This window comes from Pseudophryne corroboree, chromosome 5, assembly GCF_028390025.1.
Source record: "Pseudophryne corroboree isolate aPseCor3 chromosome 5, aPseCor3.hap2, whole genome shotgun sequence".
Lineage (NCBI taxonomy): Eukaryota > Metazoa > Chordata > Amphibia > Anura > Myobatrachidae > Pseudophryne > Pseudophryne corroboree.
Window position 1 is genome coordinate 115,595,827 of NC_086448.1, and position 14,094 is coordinate 115,609,920.

The 14,094-nt window shown below is 42.8% G+C and overlaps 1 protein-coding gene across 1 annotated transcript in view; it reads right to left on the minus strand.

Moving 5' to 3' along the window:
- C5H10orf67 (chromosome 5 C10orf67 homolog) overlaps nucleotides 1–14,094 on the minus strand; it is a 283,761-nt gene that overhangs the window by 247,637 nt on the left and 22,030 nt on the right. The window contains exons 3-5 of the mRNA XM_063921592.1: nucleotides 11,873–12,016; nucleotides 11,128–11,202; nucleotides 5,501–5,665 (exon numbers count right to left, since the gene is read on the minus strand). Of these exons, the coding sequence (XP_063777662.1) occupies nucleotides 5,501–5,665; nucleotides 11,128–11,202; nucleotides 11,873–12,016 (384 nt within the window). The remainder of the gene's footprint in view (nucleotides 1–5,500; nucleotides 5,666–11,127; nucleotides 11,203–11,872; nucleotides 12,017–14,094) is intronic.

Genomic DNA, 14,094 nt, shown 5'->3' on the forward strand with positions numbered 1-14,094 from the left:
AGATAATAGGAAGCAGAAATAGGTTAATGGATCTTTTTCAACTTGGACTGAAATGCTAAGTGGTGTGCCGCAAGGCTCAGTATTAGGACCGCTATTGTTCAATATTTTCATTAACGACCTAACAGAAGGTCTAGAGAGCATGGTGTCAATTTTTGCAGATGATACCAAATTGTGTAAGGCTATAAATACAGAGGAGGATGCCAAGTCTCTTCAGAACGACTTAGTTAAATTAGAAGCATGGGCAGCCAAATGGAGAATGCGCTTCAACACAGACAAGTGTAAGGTAATGCACTGTGGTAACAAGAACATAAATTACACCTACCTACTAAATGGGGTAAAATTAGGGGATTCTGTACTGGAAAAGGACTTAGGCGTCCTCATAGATAGCAAGCTAAGCAGTAGTACCCAAAGTAGGACTGCAGCAAAGAAGGCTAATAAGATATTAGCATGCATAAAACGGGGTATTGATGCTAGGGACGAGAGTATTATACTCCCGTTATATAAATCACTAGTGAGGCCACACCTTGAATACTGTGTACAATTCTGGGCACCGTACTACAAAAAGGATATCCTGGAGCTTGAAAAGGTACAGAGGAGGGCGACCAAACTAATTAAGGGCATGGAGACGATGGAATACAAGGAAAGGCTTGAAAGACTAGGCATGTTTACATTGGAAAAGCGGAGACTAAGAGGGGATATGATCAACATCTACAAATATATAAGGGGACAATACACAGAGCTTGCGCGGGACCTGTTTTTGGTTAGATCAACACAGAGGACTCGTGGACACTCGCTCAGGTTAGAGGAGAGGAGATTCCGCACAATACGGCGTAAAGGCTTTTTCACGGTAAGGACAATACATGTTTGGAATTCCCTGCCCGAGGGAGTTGTAATGGCGGAATCTGTCAACACCTTTAAGAATGGGTTAGATAAATTCCTAATGGATAAGGATATCCAGGGGTATGGTGCATAGTCATGCATTATAGTTACTATAAATAGGGATAAAATGTAACGGCTGACAGCAGCATCAGTCAGAAATTTTAGTCAAATCATCATGCATAGGAGACCACAAATAGGTTGAACTCGATGGACAATTGTCTTTTTTCAACCTCAGATACTATGTTACTATGTTAATATATTGTTTTTATATTTTCATTCATATTTATCGTTTAACAACGCATGTGAATGACAGAAGATACATTCAACAGAAAGAGCACACATTGTGCTCGGTTACAACGAAACAATAACACCGTATCTGCATGAACATAATAGAGGTAGTGAAACAGAGAAAACAAGGAGGCATGTCCAAGTATATGCAACCACGATAGAATGGAAGAAGGCACATTGGAAAGCCAGCGCAGGGGGTAGAGAGTACCTCTCATTAGAATAACAACACAGAGTACTACAGAAAAGAGAATTAGGGGGTAGCAGAGAGAAGAAGAAAAGAAAGGGGAGGGAGAGATAAGAGAGGGGGGGGGGGGATAGCCGGGCGGTCCCCCCAGCCGAGGCCATGCAATCAGTTGATATGGAGTGAATATGAACACAGAGTAATAGAACTCACAAGTTGAGGCCTAAGCCATAATGTATTATATGGCAGCTAACGGCGGTTCAGCACCAAAGAACGATGTCCAGGGAGTCTAAGTTGCAGTAAAGTGTATAGGGGTATCATGGAGCACTGCTGTGATACGTTCTAGCCTATAAGTCTGCCAGATAGCGTTTATAGTGGCAGAAACAGTAGGGGATGACACAGACTTCCAGTTAGCCGCAATCTGGCATTTAGCTGTGTTCAAAATATGTTTAACTAATTTCTGCTGTTGGTGGGGGGGGGGGTGAGATAGCGGACGGGAGAGCTAATTGTAGAGGGGTGACGTCGGAACTGATAGCCCCAGAATGTCAAAGATTAATTTATGGATTTTAGTCCAGTAAATCTTAATCCGTGGACAGCTCCACCATATGTGCAACAGGGTACCACGTTGACCACATAGGCGCCAACATCTATCTGAGCAGGAGGGGTAGATTGAATGAAGACGCGCAGGTACCAAGTACCATCGATAGTATAATTTGTAGGAATTCTCTTTAATTCGAACTGAGATGGAGCTCGTGGAGATTTCCGTTTTGATAGCGGACCAGTTCTCGGTTGTCAGAGTCTCACCTACCTCCCTTTCCCAGGCCAACTCATGCGGTTCCTTTTGGGGCAAATTATGAGCAAGCAAAATTTGATATATGGCCGAAAGCAATCCCCTGGTAGAGCGGCCAGTGGAGCACAGAGATTCAAAACTCGATTTACCTCCCTGGGAGGTTGGTTTTGGGAGAGAGAAAGCAAAGTGGCGTAACTGTAAGAACTGATAAAAAGCTGATTGTGGGAGGGAGAAACGGGATTGTAAGTCAGCAAACGAAGGGAACGAAGGAAGGGGAGCAACGTCTAATAAGAATAGTACGTTATAGTTAGTCCAAGATTCAAACGCTGAGTGGTTTTCACCCGGTGGGAAGCTAGGGTTGTTCCACAAAGGGGTGAGGTGGGGGTGGAAGGAGCGCAACTGGTAAAGCCGCGAACAAAGGTCCCATATGGATAGAGTAAATCGTACAGTGGGCAACAAAGAGGAAGCAGGTGGGCGGGTTTTCGGGTGACACCATAATAAGCTATAAGAAGAGTACTTTTGAAGTGAGGCTGCTTCCAGATGCGTCCAGACTCTATGGCCTGGGATAGCGTGCCAAAGAACACACGTAGTTAAGTGGGTAGCTCTATAATATTTAAGGAGATCGGGAACTCCCAGGCCTCCCGCTAGGCAGGGCTTTGGGAGAATACGCATTTTCACCCTGGGTTTTCTTCCTGCCCAGATAAATTTAGTAATATCAGCTTGGAGATTTTTAAGGATTTTAGTAGGAATATGGATGGGAAGAGTTTGCCACAGGTACAGCAGACGCGATAGCAGGGTCATCTTAACAGCAGTCATTTGCCCAAACCAGGATAGGATATATTTATTCCACGTAGTCATATCGTGTTTAAGAGAAGAGAATAACCTGGGAAAGTTAGCAGCATAAAGGCCAGAATAAGATTTAGTTAAACTCAAATACCTGGGTATCTATTTATCAGATTGCCAAGTACACGGGAAGGAAGCCTGAAGAAGTCGGAGGTCCGGGTCTGGAACGTGCAAGGCCAAGATTTCAGTCTAATCTGAGTTTATGTTATAATTCGAAAAACGGCTGTAAGTAGAGATTTCCTCCAGCAGATGTGGGAGGGAGATATGTGGGTCCGTAAGGGTAAGAATAACGTCATCGGCATACAATGCTATTTTATGATTCTGAGTGCCTATCCCACTACCCGATATATTACGATTCATCCGAATTCTAGCTGCTAGTGGCTCCATAATGAGGGCAAAGAGCAGGGGGGACAGGGGACACCCCTGTCGGGTGCCATTTCTTATAGGAAGGGGGTCAGAGGTTAAACCGTTGACTAAGATGGAGGCTGAGGGATTGTGATAAAGCGAGGTGACGCCTCTGTAGAAGGCCCCATGCAAGCCCATGTTGATAAGCGTCTGTTGCAAAAAAGGCCAGGCCACCCTATCGAAGGCCTTTTCTGCGTCAAGGGCCACCACCAGGGTCAGGAGAGACTTGTCTTGCGCCAGATGAATAAGGTCAATGAGGCGTCTGGTGTTGTCCGCAGCTTGTCTACACGGGACAAAGCCGACTTGGTCAGGATGAATAAGGGAGGGTAAGAAGGGAGCAAGTCTGTTGGCCAGGATTTTAGCAAAGAGCTTTTGGTCAACATTTAGAAGTGAGATAGGTCTGTAGTTCTACATCTCTAAGTGTTTTTATATTTTTAATACTGGGTATATTACTTTATTTTAGAAACCATTGGTTGCTTTTACCACTCATCTTTTTGCGTTAGATGCATTTGTTTCAGGGATTTACCATCTGTGTATTTTTCGGGGACAGCAGACGCTCGTTTGGGTAGTGTCGTCAAAACATTTTTTTAGTAGTTTTCATATTCTAAATTCTTCTGAGACTGTTGTCATTTTCGTACATGGCGCAGTATTATTCCTTTGTCTATATATATATATATATATATATATATATATATAAAAGCAGGACTTGTGTGGTGGATTATTTATATATAACAAAACTGAGGTATATCTCTCTATCTATAGATATATATACCTGAGTTGGTTATATATATATATATATATATATATAATCCACCTCACAAGTTCTGCTTGTGGAACTACAAGTCCCAGGTTCGATTGTCTCTTAACAATGCCAGGCAATTTTCTACTATAGGGGTAAATGTATCTCCCTGCGATATGGGGGAGAAGCGGTATCAGCGCACGTTATGTACGCTATACCGCTTATCCCCCATGTAAGAAAGCTGCGGTGCAGGCACAACGACAGGGGAACGCAGGCTGATATTCGCGGGCACACTTCAGCTGTTGATTTCGACAGCAGCAAGCGGCGATGCCCATAGACCACAGCAGGGGCAGAGCTGTCCCTGGCTGTGGCAGGTGCCGGCTCCTGACAGCGATGGTGATCTCGCGTGATGCGCACAGGAACCGGCCAGGAAGGAGACACAGCTGTGAGCTCGGAACATCGCCGGAGGGGGGAGCTTTCTTGTCGATGTCCCTTCCGGCTTCACCTCGGTAATGAGGCGAAGCAGGAAGAGTTATAGCGGCACGATGCGTGACACTTTAATACATTTACCTACTGATTACACAGTGCTGGATCCAGTGCACTCAAGACCTTCTTAATTAGGTCTTATAATTCCCGTATCCAACATCAGGTAACATCAGCAAATCAATTAAAAAGAAAGGGTACGTTCCATAGTGCATAAAAAAACAAATTTATTAGGACAACCACATGCAATTAAGTATTTAATCACGTACCAACGGTGATGGTATAAACCACCGCAAGTAACATCAGCATAAAACAAATGTGCACAGCACAAGTGGCATATTCAGCAGACCACCACAGCAGGAAAGGTCATTCAACCATCAAAACGCCATGTTACGCCCCTCCCTCTGCTAAATATGCCACTTCTGCTGTGCACACTTGTTTCATGCTGATGTTACTGGCAGTGGTTATACCGCCACCATTGGTATGTGATTAAATACTTAATTGTATGTGGTTGTCCTAACAATTTGTGGTTTTATGCACTATGGAGCGTACCCTTTCTTTTTAATTTAGCTGTATATGTATATCTACTACAGAGATCCTATTGCCTGGCACGAATCCCCTCCTTTTCCCCAGCACTGCCTGCCCCTAACTCTCTCCTTGTCCCCCAGCATGCTGTCTGCCCTCACCCACTATAATATGTGATGAAACCCAGATATAGTGGAGTAGGACCCCAATTTTGTAAAAGTGAGTGGTCCCTGGGACCCACAAATTGTTTCGCTCAGCGCGATCACTGAGAACCTCAGCATATTTACTGATGGTTGGTAATCATGAGTTTCAGAGTTAAAGGAAAACAACATTATCTATAAATTATATGATATAGTAAATGAAATACCTGTTTAGGTTGCTCATTTTCTTCTAGTTCTGCTAATTGTGCTTCCAATGACTGAATTAAGTTGTCCTTCTCATCAATCTTTCTTTGTAGTGCTTGGATTCTCGCAGAATCTGCTGTGTGGGTCTCATGGCTGTTCAGAATCCCAGAGCTCTGATTGTAATGATTCTGTCAAGATATATGTATAGGCTTTAATTACATATCAATAAAACTCTGCCATAGAAATGTAATGGTAATAATATAAGTATAGTTGTGTTTTTGCCTGATTCACACTTGATTGCAGTTTGCGCCTTATCATGAAACTGTCCCTAAACATTGTTGGTCACAGGTAGGGAAGGGAGCACAGCTGCAGTTGCCTATAGCAACCAGTGGCCCATTTGGTTTGATTGGCCTAATGAAATTTAACCAATGGGGCTTATTTATAAACAACGTTACAGGCTTACTAGTGCTGCAACACAAATATCAGCCTCCGTCTTTCATGCAGTTTAGAACAAGCCTGTCCTACAGAAGACTCGTGGGACTAATAATTGCTCCAAGACTTCTTGTTACTGGCTTCTGCATTTTACAGTGATGTAACCCATTGCTGATATCACTCACTTGATGCCATCAATGATTTCATCCACTGTGTCGTCGTCAACATTGTCAGCCACTGCAGTCCACTATCAAAGACCTAGGGGGTAATTCAGACCTGATCGTAGCAGCAAATTTGTTAGCAGTTGGGCAAAACCATGTGCACTGCAGGTGGGGCAGATTTAACATGTGCAGAGAGAGTTAGATTTGGGTGGGGTGTGTTCAAACTGAAATCTAAATTGCAGTGTAAAAATAAAGCAGCCAGTATTTACCCTGCACAGAAACAAAATAACCCACCCAAATCTAACTCTCTCTGCACATATTATATCTGCCACACCTGCAGTGCCCATGGGGGGTCATTCCGACCCGTTCGCACGCAGCGGTTTTTCGCTGCGGTGCGAACGGGTCAGAAATGCGCATGCGCGGCAAACGCATTGCACACATGCGTCGTTGCCTGGCGACGATCATCGCTGGGCAGTGACAGCGCCAGCGACAAATGTGATTGCAGCGGCGATCGCAAGAAGACGGATAGGCGGGAGGCATTCCGGGGCGGATACTCACCGTTTCCAGGCGTTTTCGGGGAGTGGTAAGAAAAACGCAGGCGTGTCCAAGCGAACGGAGGGCGGATGTCTGACCTCTGGACTGGGACCTTCATCGCTGGAGCCTTTGCACAGGGTAAGTAACTCTTAACCTGATCTTTTTTTGCGGAAATTTTTTTAGCATAGCACGGCTGCACAAGCGTTTGCAGCCCTGCGATGCTAAAATACACTCCCCCATAGGTGGAGATTAGTGGATCGGACCAGTAGCAAAAAGTTGCTTGGTGCGATCAACTCGGAATGAGGGCCATGGTTTTGCCAAACTGCTAACAAATTTGCCCCCCTAATTCCCTTTCACTCGGATGTTATCAATAATGCTGCAAGCTGCAATGCCATGAACAAATTGTGCTGATATCAATGTCACCTGCTGTGATGTAAAACACTGAGGTAACCAATGACGTCATCCATTGTATTAGGTTTTACTCTTAGGGGCCCTACACACTGGCCGACCCGCCGCCGAGCTGCCCGAGTTCTCGTTCATTTATGAACGAGATCGTTCATATCTTTCAAAAAAACGGCCAGTGTGTAGGGCCTATTAAAAGAGTTGCCCTTAAAAATTCCTGGAGGTTTACGTATCAAGAGTAGGGTTGTAAAACCTGTCATTTCGGATCGTGTTTCTGCCAGATATTTAAAAGAGCAATGCTTCTATTAGCAAAACATGGCTAGTAGAAGAATTGCCCTTTTAAATACTGGGCAGAAACACAATCTGAAATTATGGGTTTTACAACCAGACTATGATAAATAAACCCCTTGGAAGTGGCAACTTCCTTAGTTAATAAACCGACTGGTCTTGTTACCCTGCCTTGCCCCAGAAATGGAGCTCCTACGGATTATAATGTCAGAGAGTTTATGGACTGTATTTTTAATAATGGCCTCCGTTCTTGGTGAAATTAAGTGGAGTTAGTAAGAGAGGCAATACACATGGTTATTGGTCCATACATACAATATGGCTACCTCTCCTGGTTGCAGGCTACAGACGTACTGTAAATTCTGTTTTGCCAATAAATTGGTCAGGAATTAAATACCTTAATTCCTGGTCACGCCTGTACCATGTACAGCAGGCCTGGCCAAGCTGTGGCTCTCCAGCTGTTGTCAAACTACATGTCCCAGCATCCTCTTCCACAGTTTTAGCATTCCCTAATAGCAAAACTATGGCAGGGCATGCTGGGACTTGTAGTTTTAAAACAGCTGGAGAGCCACAGGTTAGCCAGGCCTGATTCAAAGCATTACAGAAGCATACCGTCAGACATTTATTTCATAGCTGCTGAAAATGTGTGCAGGGTTCCTCTCAAGCACTGTCAATGTGGCTGTCACGGAGGGAGGTAAATGAATGTACACAGGGAGGGGGGGGGAGAGGTGTGTGTAATGGGCTTGCTGCTTTGAACTTTATCCTTGTCTTCAACACTCACTACTTCTATTTCTCTCTCTTTATGGCTTAAATATCCAAAGAATTACTAAAATCATTAATGTACACAAAAAAAAAATGTCAAGATCATTTATCACGTCTACAGCCTCAAAGAACCATTTCTTTTTTTCCTCTCCTCAAAATAATAGCATCAGACAGATCACACTGATTACATGCCCAGATGCGAAACCATTATTGCGTCGCAGTGATAGCACTATATACCTTGGAGAGGTGCCAAATACATATATCTAATCTGCAGAATGGAGAATCTATTGAGAAAAATGCTGAAAGGCTCCCAAACGACCAGTCTAAACGCAACAATTTGCAGAGATTGCACTCAGCTGATTAATGGTTCATGAAAGTGGTATTGGGAAAAAAAAATCTAGAACGTAATGTATGTGGCACTAGTTGTATGGAGTAAATTTCTGGAGGTGGCAGCTATAATTAAAGCAGTGAGGGATGTACATAATTTTAATCAGGTGGGATGCACGGATATTACAATTAAGAGTGCTCAAGGTAGATTTAATTAACCACTTAACTGACGATTTTTCCCTTCAAAAGCGTTAACAACATTGTGTCTTAAAATTTATTTTATTTAAGAAAGTTAAAAAAGTATTTCTTTTAAATATTTAAACATTATATTATGCACATCTGCAGAACGGATCTCCTCGTCAAAAACAGGGGGGACAGGGTGGGACGGCGCAGTTGCATGAAATCTGACCATGCCAGTTAAGTGGGAAAGGGGAAAAAAATGAAATAAAGGTTTATAATCACAAAGGACTTCAAAACACCGGGCGGACTATTCTGCTGTAAGAATTTAAGAATAAGTGCTTTATTGAAGAACAAATGTTTCTATTTTCCACTTAAAAACTGGGTCTGACCCAGGTAACTGAACACACGTTTCAAGCCACGTCATAGCGGCTTTAAACCCCGTTCACACCGCAGGCTGAACCCGGGTTAGCGGCGGGTCTTGCCTCTGCCAGTGATAGGAGATAAATTCATCTCCATAGTCCGGTGAGCTGGATCTCCATAGGCTTTTACACTGCAGCCTTACCCGGGTCCTTCCAGGGTCCAACGCTGGCAACTACCGGGAAGGTTATTTTTATGGGACTCTTATCCACTGAGCGGTGACCCATGTTGACCCGGCAATAACCCAGGTTATTGCGGCAACAGAATAGGGGTATAGCAAACAGCACCTCTTTACCTGCGTACATAGGAGCATACACATACAGTCTGTGTATTTGATCCTGCTTACATAAAATTAGTGTGTACCTACAGTATATCTGCGGGATTGCAGGCACAGGTGAAACTGCGCATGGTGCGGAGAGGAAATACACGTCTAAGAACACCCAGCTCACTATAACTTTAGGACTAACTGCTACAATTAATATAAGTTTTGAATGCAAAAAACCCCCCAAAAGTATCTAAAGGAAAGTACAGAAAGAAACCAAATCACTAGCACCCCTTGAGCACCTTTATCAAATAAAGCCCCTCTGTGGAGAGATAGTCTGCAGCGCTACACAAATCAAGAGGTGGCCCTATAAATGCATAAGCTCTCACCCTTTGAATTCTTATTTAAATTTAACGATCTCCCGTGTTTTATCTAAATTTTAATTTTTTATTTTTTTTAAGAGACAATTACCTGCAACCAGTTTCCAGTGGAAACCATCTACTAAAAGCAATGGAAGGGCCAGCTAACTGCCGCATGGCCTGTCAATCAGTATTTATAGTTTGCATTCTCAGGATTATTGCTTCAGCATTGTGGGCCTGATTCATGTTTGTAAGTAAAGTATAGCGTGTAACATGTAGAGAGATTTGGACTTGGGTGGGTTATATTGTTTCTGTGCAGGGTAAATACTGGCTGCTATTGCATGTAGCCCAATAATGTTAGACAGCTTTATTTTTACACTGCAAGTTAGAATTCAGTTTGAACACACCCCACCCAAATCTAACGGTGGGTACACATGACGATTCAAATTTGGCAGCGACTGGACCCGGCTGCGGGGCCGGCATCGGCAAGTGCATACACACTCGCCGATGCCGACAGCGACGTTTGACGGCGCAGGGGGGTGCGGGCCAATCTGTATTCTGCAGCATGACATCGCTAACGACAGCCCCAGATCTTCTTGCACGTTCATAAGATCAAGGGCTGTCGTTAGCGAACCGCAGGTGCGCGCATCACCATCAGTAACGGTCATACACATGGACCGATGTGCACGATGTGTCGTTCTGTTTGATCGGGAATGCCCACATTGTGACTGTGACATTGTGACTGTAATCGACCAGTGTGTATGCAGCTTAAGGCTGGGTACACACCTATAGATATATCCACAGACCAGATATATTTACAGATGGATCCAGTAGTGTTTTCAGCATACACACTTCATGACCAGTCGTGACTGACGTCACAACTGGGCAGGCATTTACATGTGCCCGCTCAGTTGTGCTATCAATCACCGCTGGCTTGTGCAGCGAATGTACAGGCATACGGCTGACCGTCCGTATACACAGCACAATGTGCCGATATATCTTTAGATCTTTATCTTTAGCTATAGCGGCCATCAGCTGTGCTGCACAACCGATGCATATCGTTTGTACACACTGGTCGATGGACCAGGGATATATCGGCCATTCAATTGAATGGCCGATATATTGGCCAGTGCGTACCCAGTATAACTCTCTCTGCACATGTTACAATTTCCACACCTGCAGTGTAGCATGGTTTTGCCCAGCTATTTGCTTTTTTGCTTTACTTACAAACATAAATCAAGCTGTGTGTGTGTAGATGACATTTTATACCCACATTCACACCTAGTATTCGAGTTTCTCACTTGAAGTACGTAACTACTACAAATGGTGACAATAGTAATAAAGGCTACATACAACCTACAATAGTAAAGCAAGAGATCAACAATGCACAAAACTGCATAAGACCCTAGTAACCCAACCTCATCATCATTATTTTTTTTTTTTAAACAATATTTTCTTTATTGAAGCATCAAGAAAATACAATAAGCTCACCAGAGTATGAATATAATGGTATACAAAGAAATGCTCACCTCATACTTTGACCTAATTACAGCGAGAGCATCAATCAGCTGCTTCTGAAAGCTTTTCCTAAGCGTGGATATTTTCTGTAAATACAGAAAGGAATGTGGTTTCAGTTTCAAAGCAACATTATATAGGTTAAGGTATAATAACTAAATTACCTACTGATGATTAGATAGTCATGTACAATACAAGCCTTCATGTTGTGCCTTTATTATGGTCAAAGAACTCCTCAGTAAGTTTAATATGCATATCATTTTCGGTGAGGAGTAAATGATCCCATATATCCCAATAGCACGTGGATTACTACAGCTATGTCCCTACATGGATAACATAACGGTCTTCATATAACTTCAAGTACCTGACCAACAATCTCTTCTCACAACGGACTGGCAGTTTTAAGCAGGACCAGACTAACATTGGGGTGGAAAGGATTACAACTCCTGGTCTCCTCATAAAAATAAGTCCATCATCACAACAATTATGACTATTTGCCCAGCTGGCCACAAATTCTAAGCATTAAAATTGTATTTCTACTTTCCTCACAAAATCAATACATTTTCCTTCTTTTACGTATTTAGGGAGACATTGGGGCTGATACTGCAGGGATGTACACGCCCACATGGTACTGGCCACACCCATGCAGCACTGATCACACCCACAGAGCATTAATCACACCCACAAGGCACTAGCCACACCCACCCAGCACTGGTCACAGCTCCTCCTTCCACAACTGTGTATCAAAGTATACAGTACCTTTTTGTGAACCTCTTCAAGATCTCGTATAGTGTCATTCATACGACTGTAAAGTTCCAGAGCACGAGCTTCAATTCTCTGCTCATAATCCACTTGCAGCATATTTTTTTGGAAAACAACATCTTTCTTCAAGATATCAAGAGACTTAAAGAAAGAAACAAATGGAGCAATCATTGATTGTGTTAAATATTAAGAGAAAGTGGTTTGGAATAAGGCTGTAACATAACAAAATGTGGAAAAAGTGAAGCACTGTGAATACTTTCCGGATGCACTGGACACACAATATAAGAGCCCAAGGGTTCATGTGGACAATATACACAAGTGCAGCAGTATATACTGCTGGAAATTTGGTGAGCTTTGATCAGGGATGTGCGGAAAAGATAGGCTGCCATAGACGTTTTACTCTAGAGTTTTGGAGTTTTGACTATAAAAATGATTAGAATACAAAGAAGACATTCATTGTATTTTTCATATATTTTATATAGTCAAAACGCTGGCAAATGCATTAGTATGACAGGACAAACTCTGCCTCACTGCACGTTACTGGTATATATATATATATATATATATATATTTATTTTATACAAAACAAAAACATTTTTTATTTCAAGCAAGAGGAAAACATGACTAGCCAATACAGCCACCAATGGCCCCCTAAAAACACTTTGGGAGCAAGTATATAGGAAGTGGAGGCTGAGGGTAATGCATGATCTGCCATCCACAATATCTTATGGCAAGTAAACCAGAGGATCATGATTACAGAAAGATATCTCTACTGCTGATAACAGGAGGTTAGCTGGCTGCAAAGTAATGAGCAGTACGGATGGTGTAATGGTTAGCATTACTGCCTCACAGCACTGAGGTCATGGGTTCCATTCCCTGCACGGTCCTAACTGTGTGGAGTTTGTATATTCTCCCCATGCTTGCGTCGTGGGTTTCCTCTCATGCTCCAGTTCCCTACCACAATCCAAAAACATACTGGCAGGTTAATTGGCTCCCAAAAAAATTAACCCTAGCATGAATGTGTACACGTGGTAGGGAATATAGATTGTAAGCTCTACTATAGACTGATGTGACTGGCCAAATATTTTCTGTAAAGCGCTGCGGAATATGTGTGCGCTATATAAATAATTGGTAATAAATAAAATAAATAATGTTAAACACCACATCACTTTGTTATGGTATAGGAACTTCTAGATGTACATATTGGACTGCTACAATGTGTATTTTGTATTAGAATATCTCAGATTTATGTACATCATATTATACAGGGTGTTAAAAGCTTTTAGATATGTGATAGGGACATTCATTCCACACGGCTCAACCTGCAACAATCGGTCTTTAGAAGACTCAATGAATGCAGTCACCTAATTACTACTTGTACACAAGGACAATATGATAATGTCATTTACATTTGAATTTCTGGCTCAAGAACATATTAAAAAGTAAATTAAATCAAGTCTTGATACAATATAGTATAAATTGAATCTAATAGTAACTGACAAACTAATTACTATTGAACCTATTACTAATAATAGTACAAATTCAAATCTCTTGCTATGGTCTGTGCTTCTATCATGTAGGGGAGGTCAAGAGATGGACCTCCACAGCAGATCACAGCTTCTACCTAGACTTGCAGCTCAAGCTTCTTGGGCCCAGGGGTACTTTGTGCTACTCTATCATGCTGTAATGTAAAGGCATGCACAATTAATCAACTAAATGTCAGCAGCCATCTACATCAGAAGTATAATCGTGGTTATGATCCCTTCAAGAAGACATGTGGTAAAATCTGCAAAGTAGTTGAAACCAAACCTCGTCCAGACAGAGAAGAATTTGACACGGGTATTTGCCGAGACAAGCCGGGTCATACTGGACACTTTCTCTGTGTGATAGGGTCTATCCAGTTCCAGAGCTTCAACCCTGGTTGCTACCAGGGTTAGTCCCAGGTCCGACGCAAGTTGCCTGCTGCCTGAAAGTGCTCCAATGCTTAAATGGAGCTGATCGGTGGATCAGGAGTGCCGACTCATGACTCTTCTGCCCGTGATGTTCACTTTTGATGAGTATACTATTTTGCATGGCTGACATGGGTTCTATGTGAAAGGGTCCAAGCTGCAGTGTGAAAGGGGTATAAGAGTTAAATGGGGACATCCCAAAGCTCCCAGAACAGGTGAGAGCGTTCTGAGACCCCTGCAAAACCGCCTGACCAAACTGAAGGTCATCTT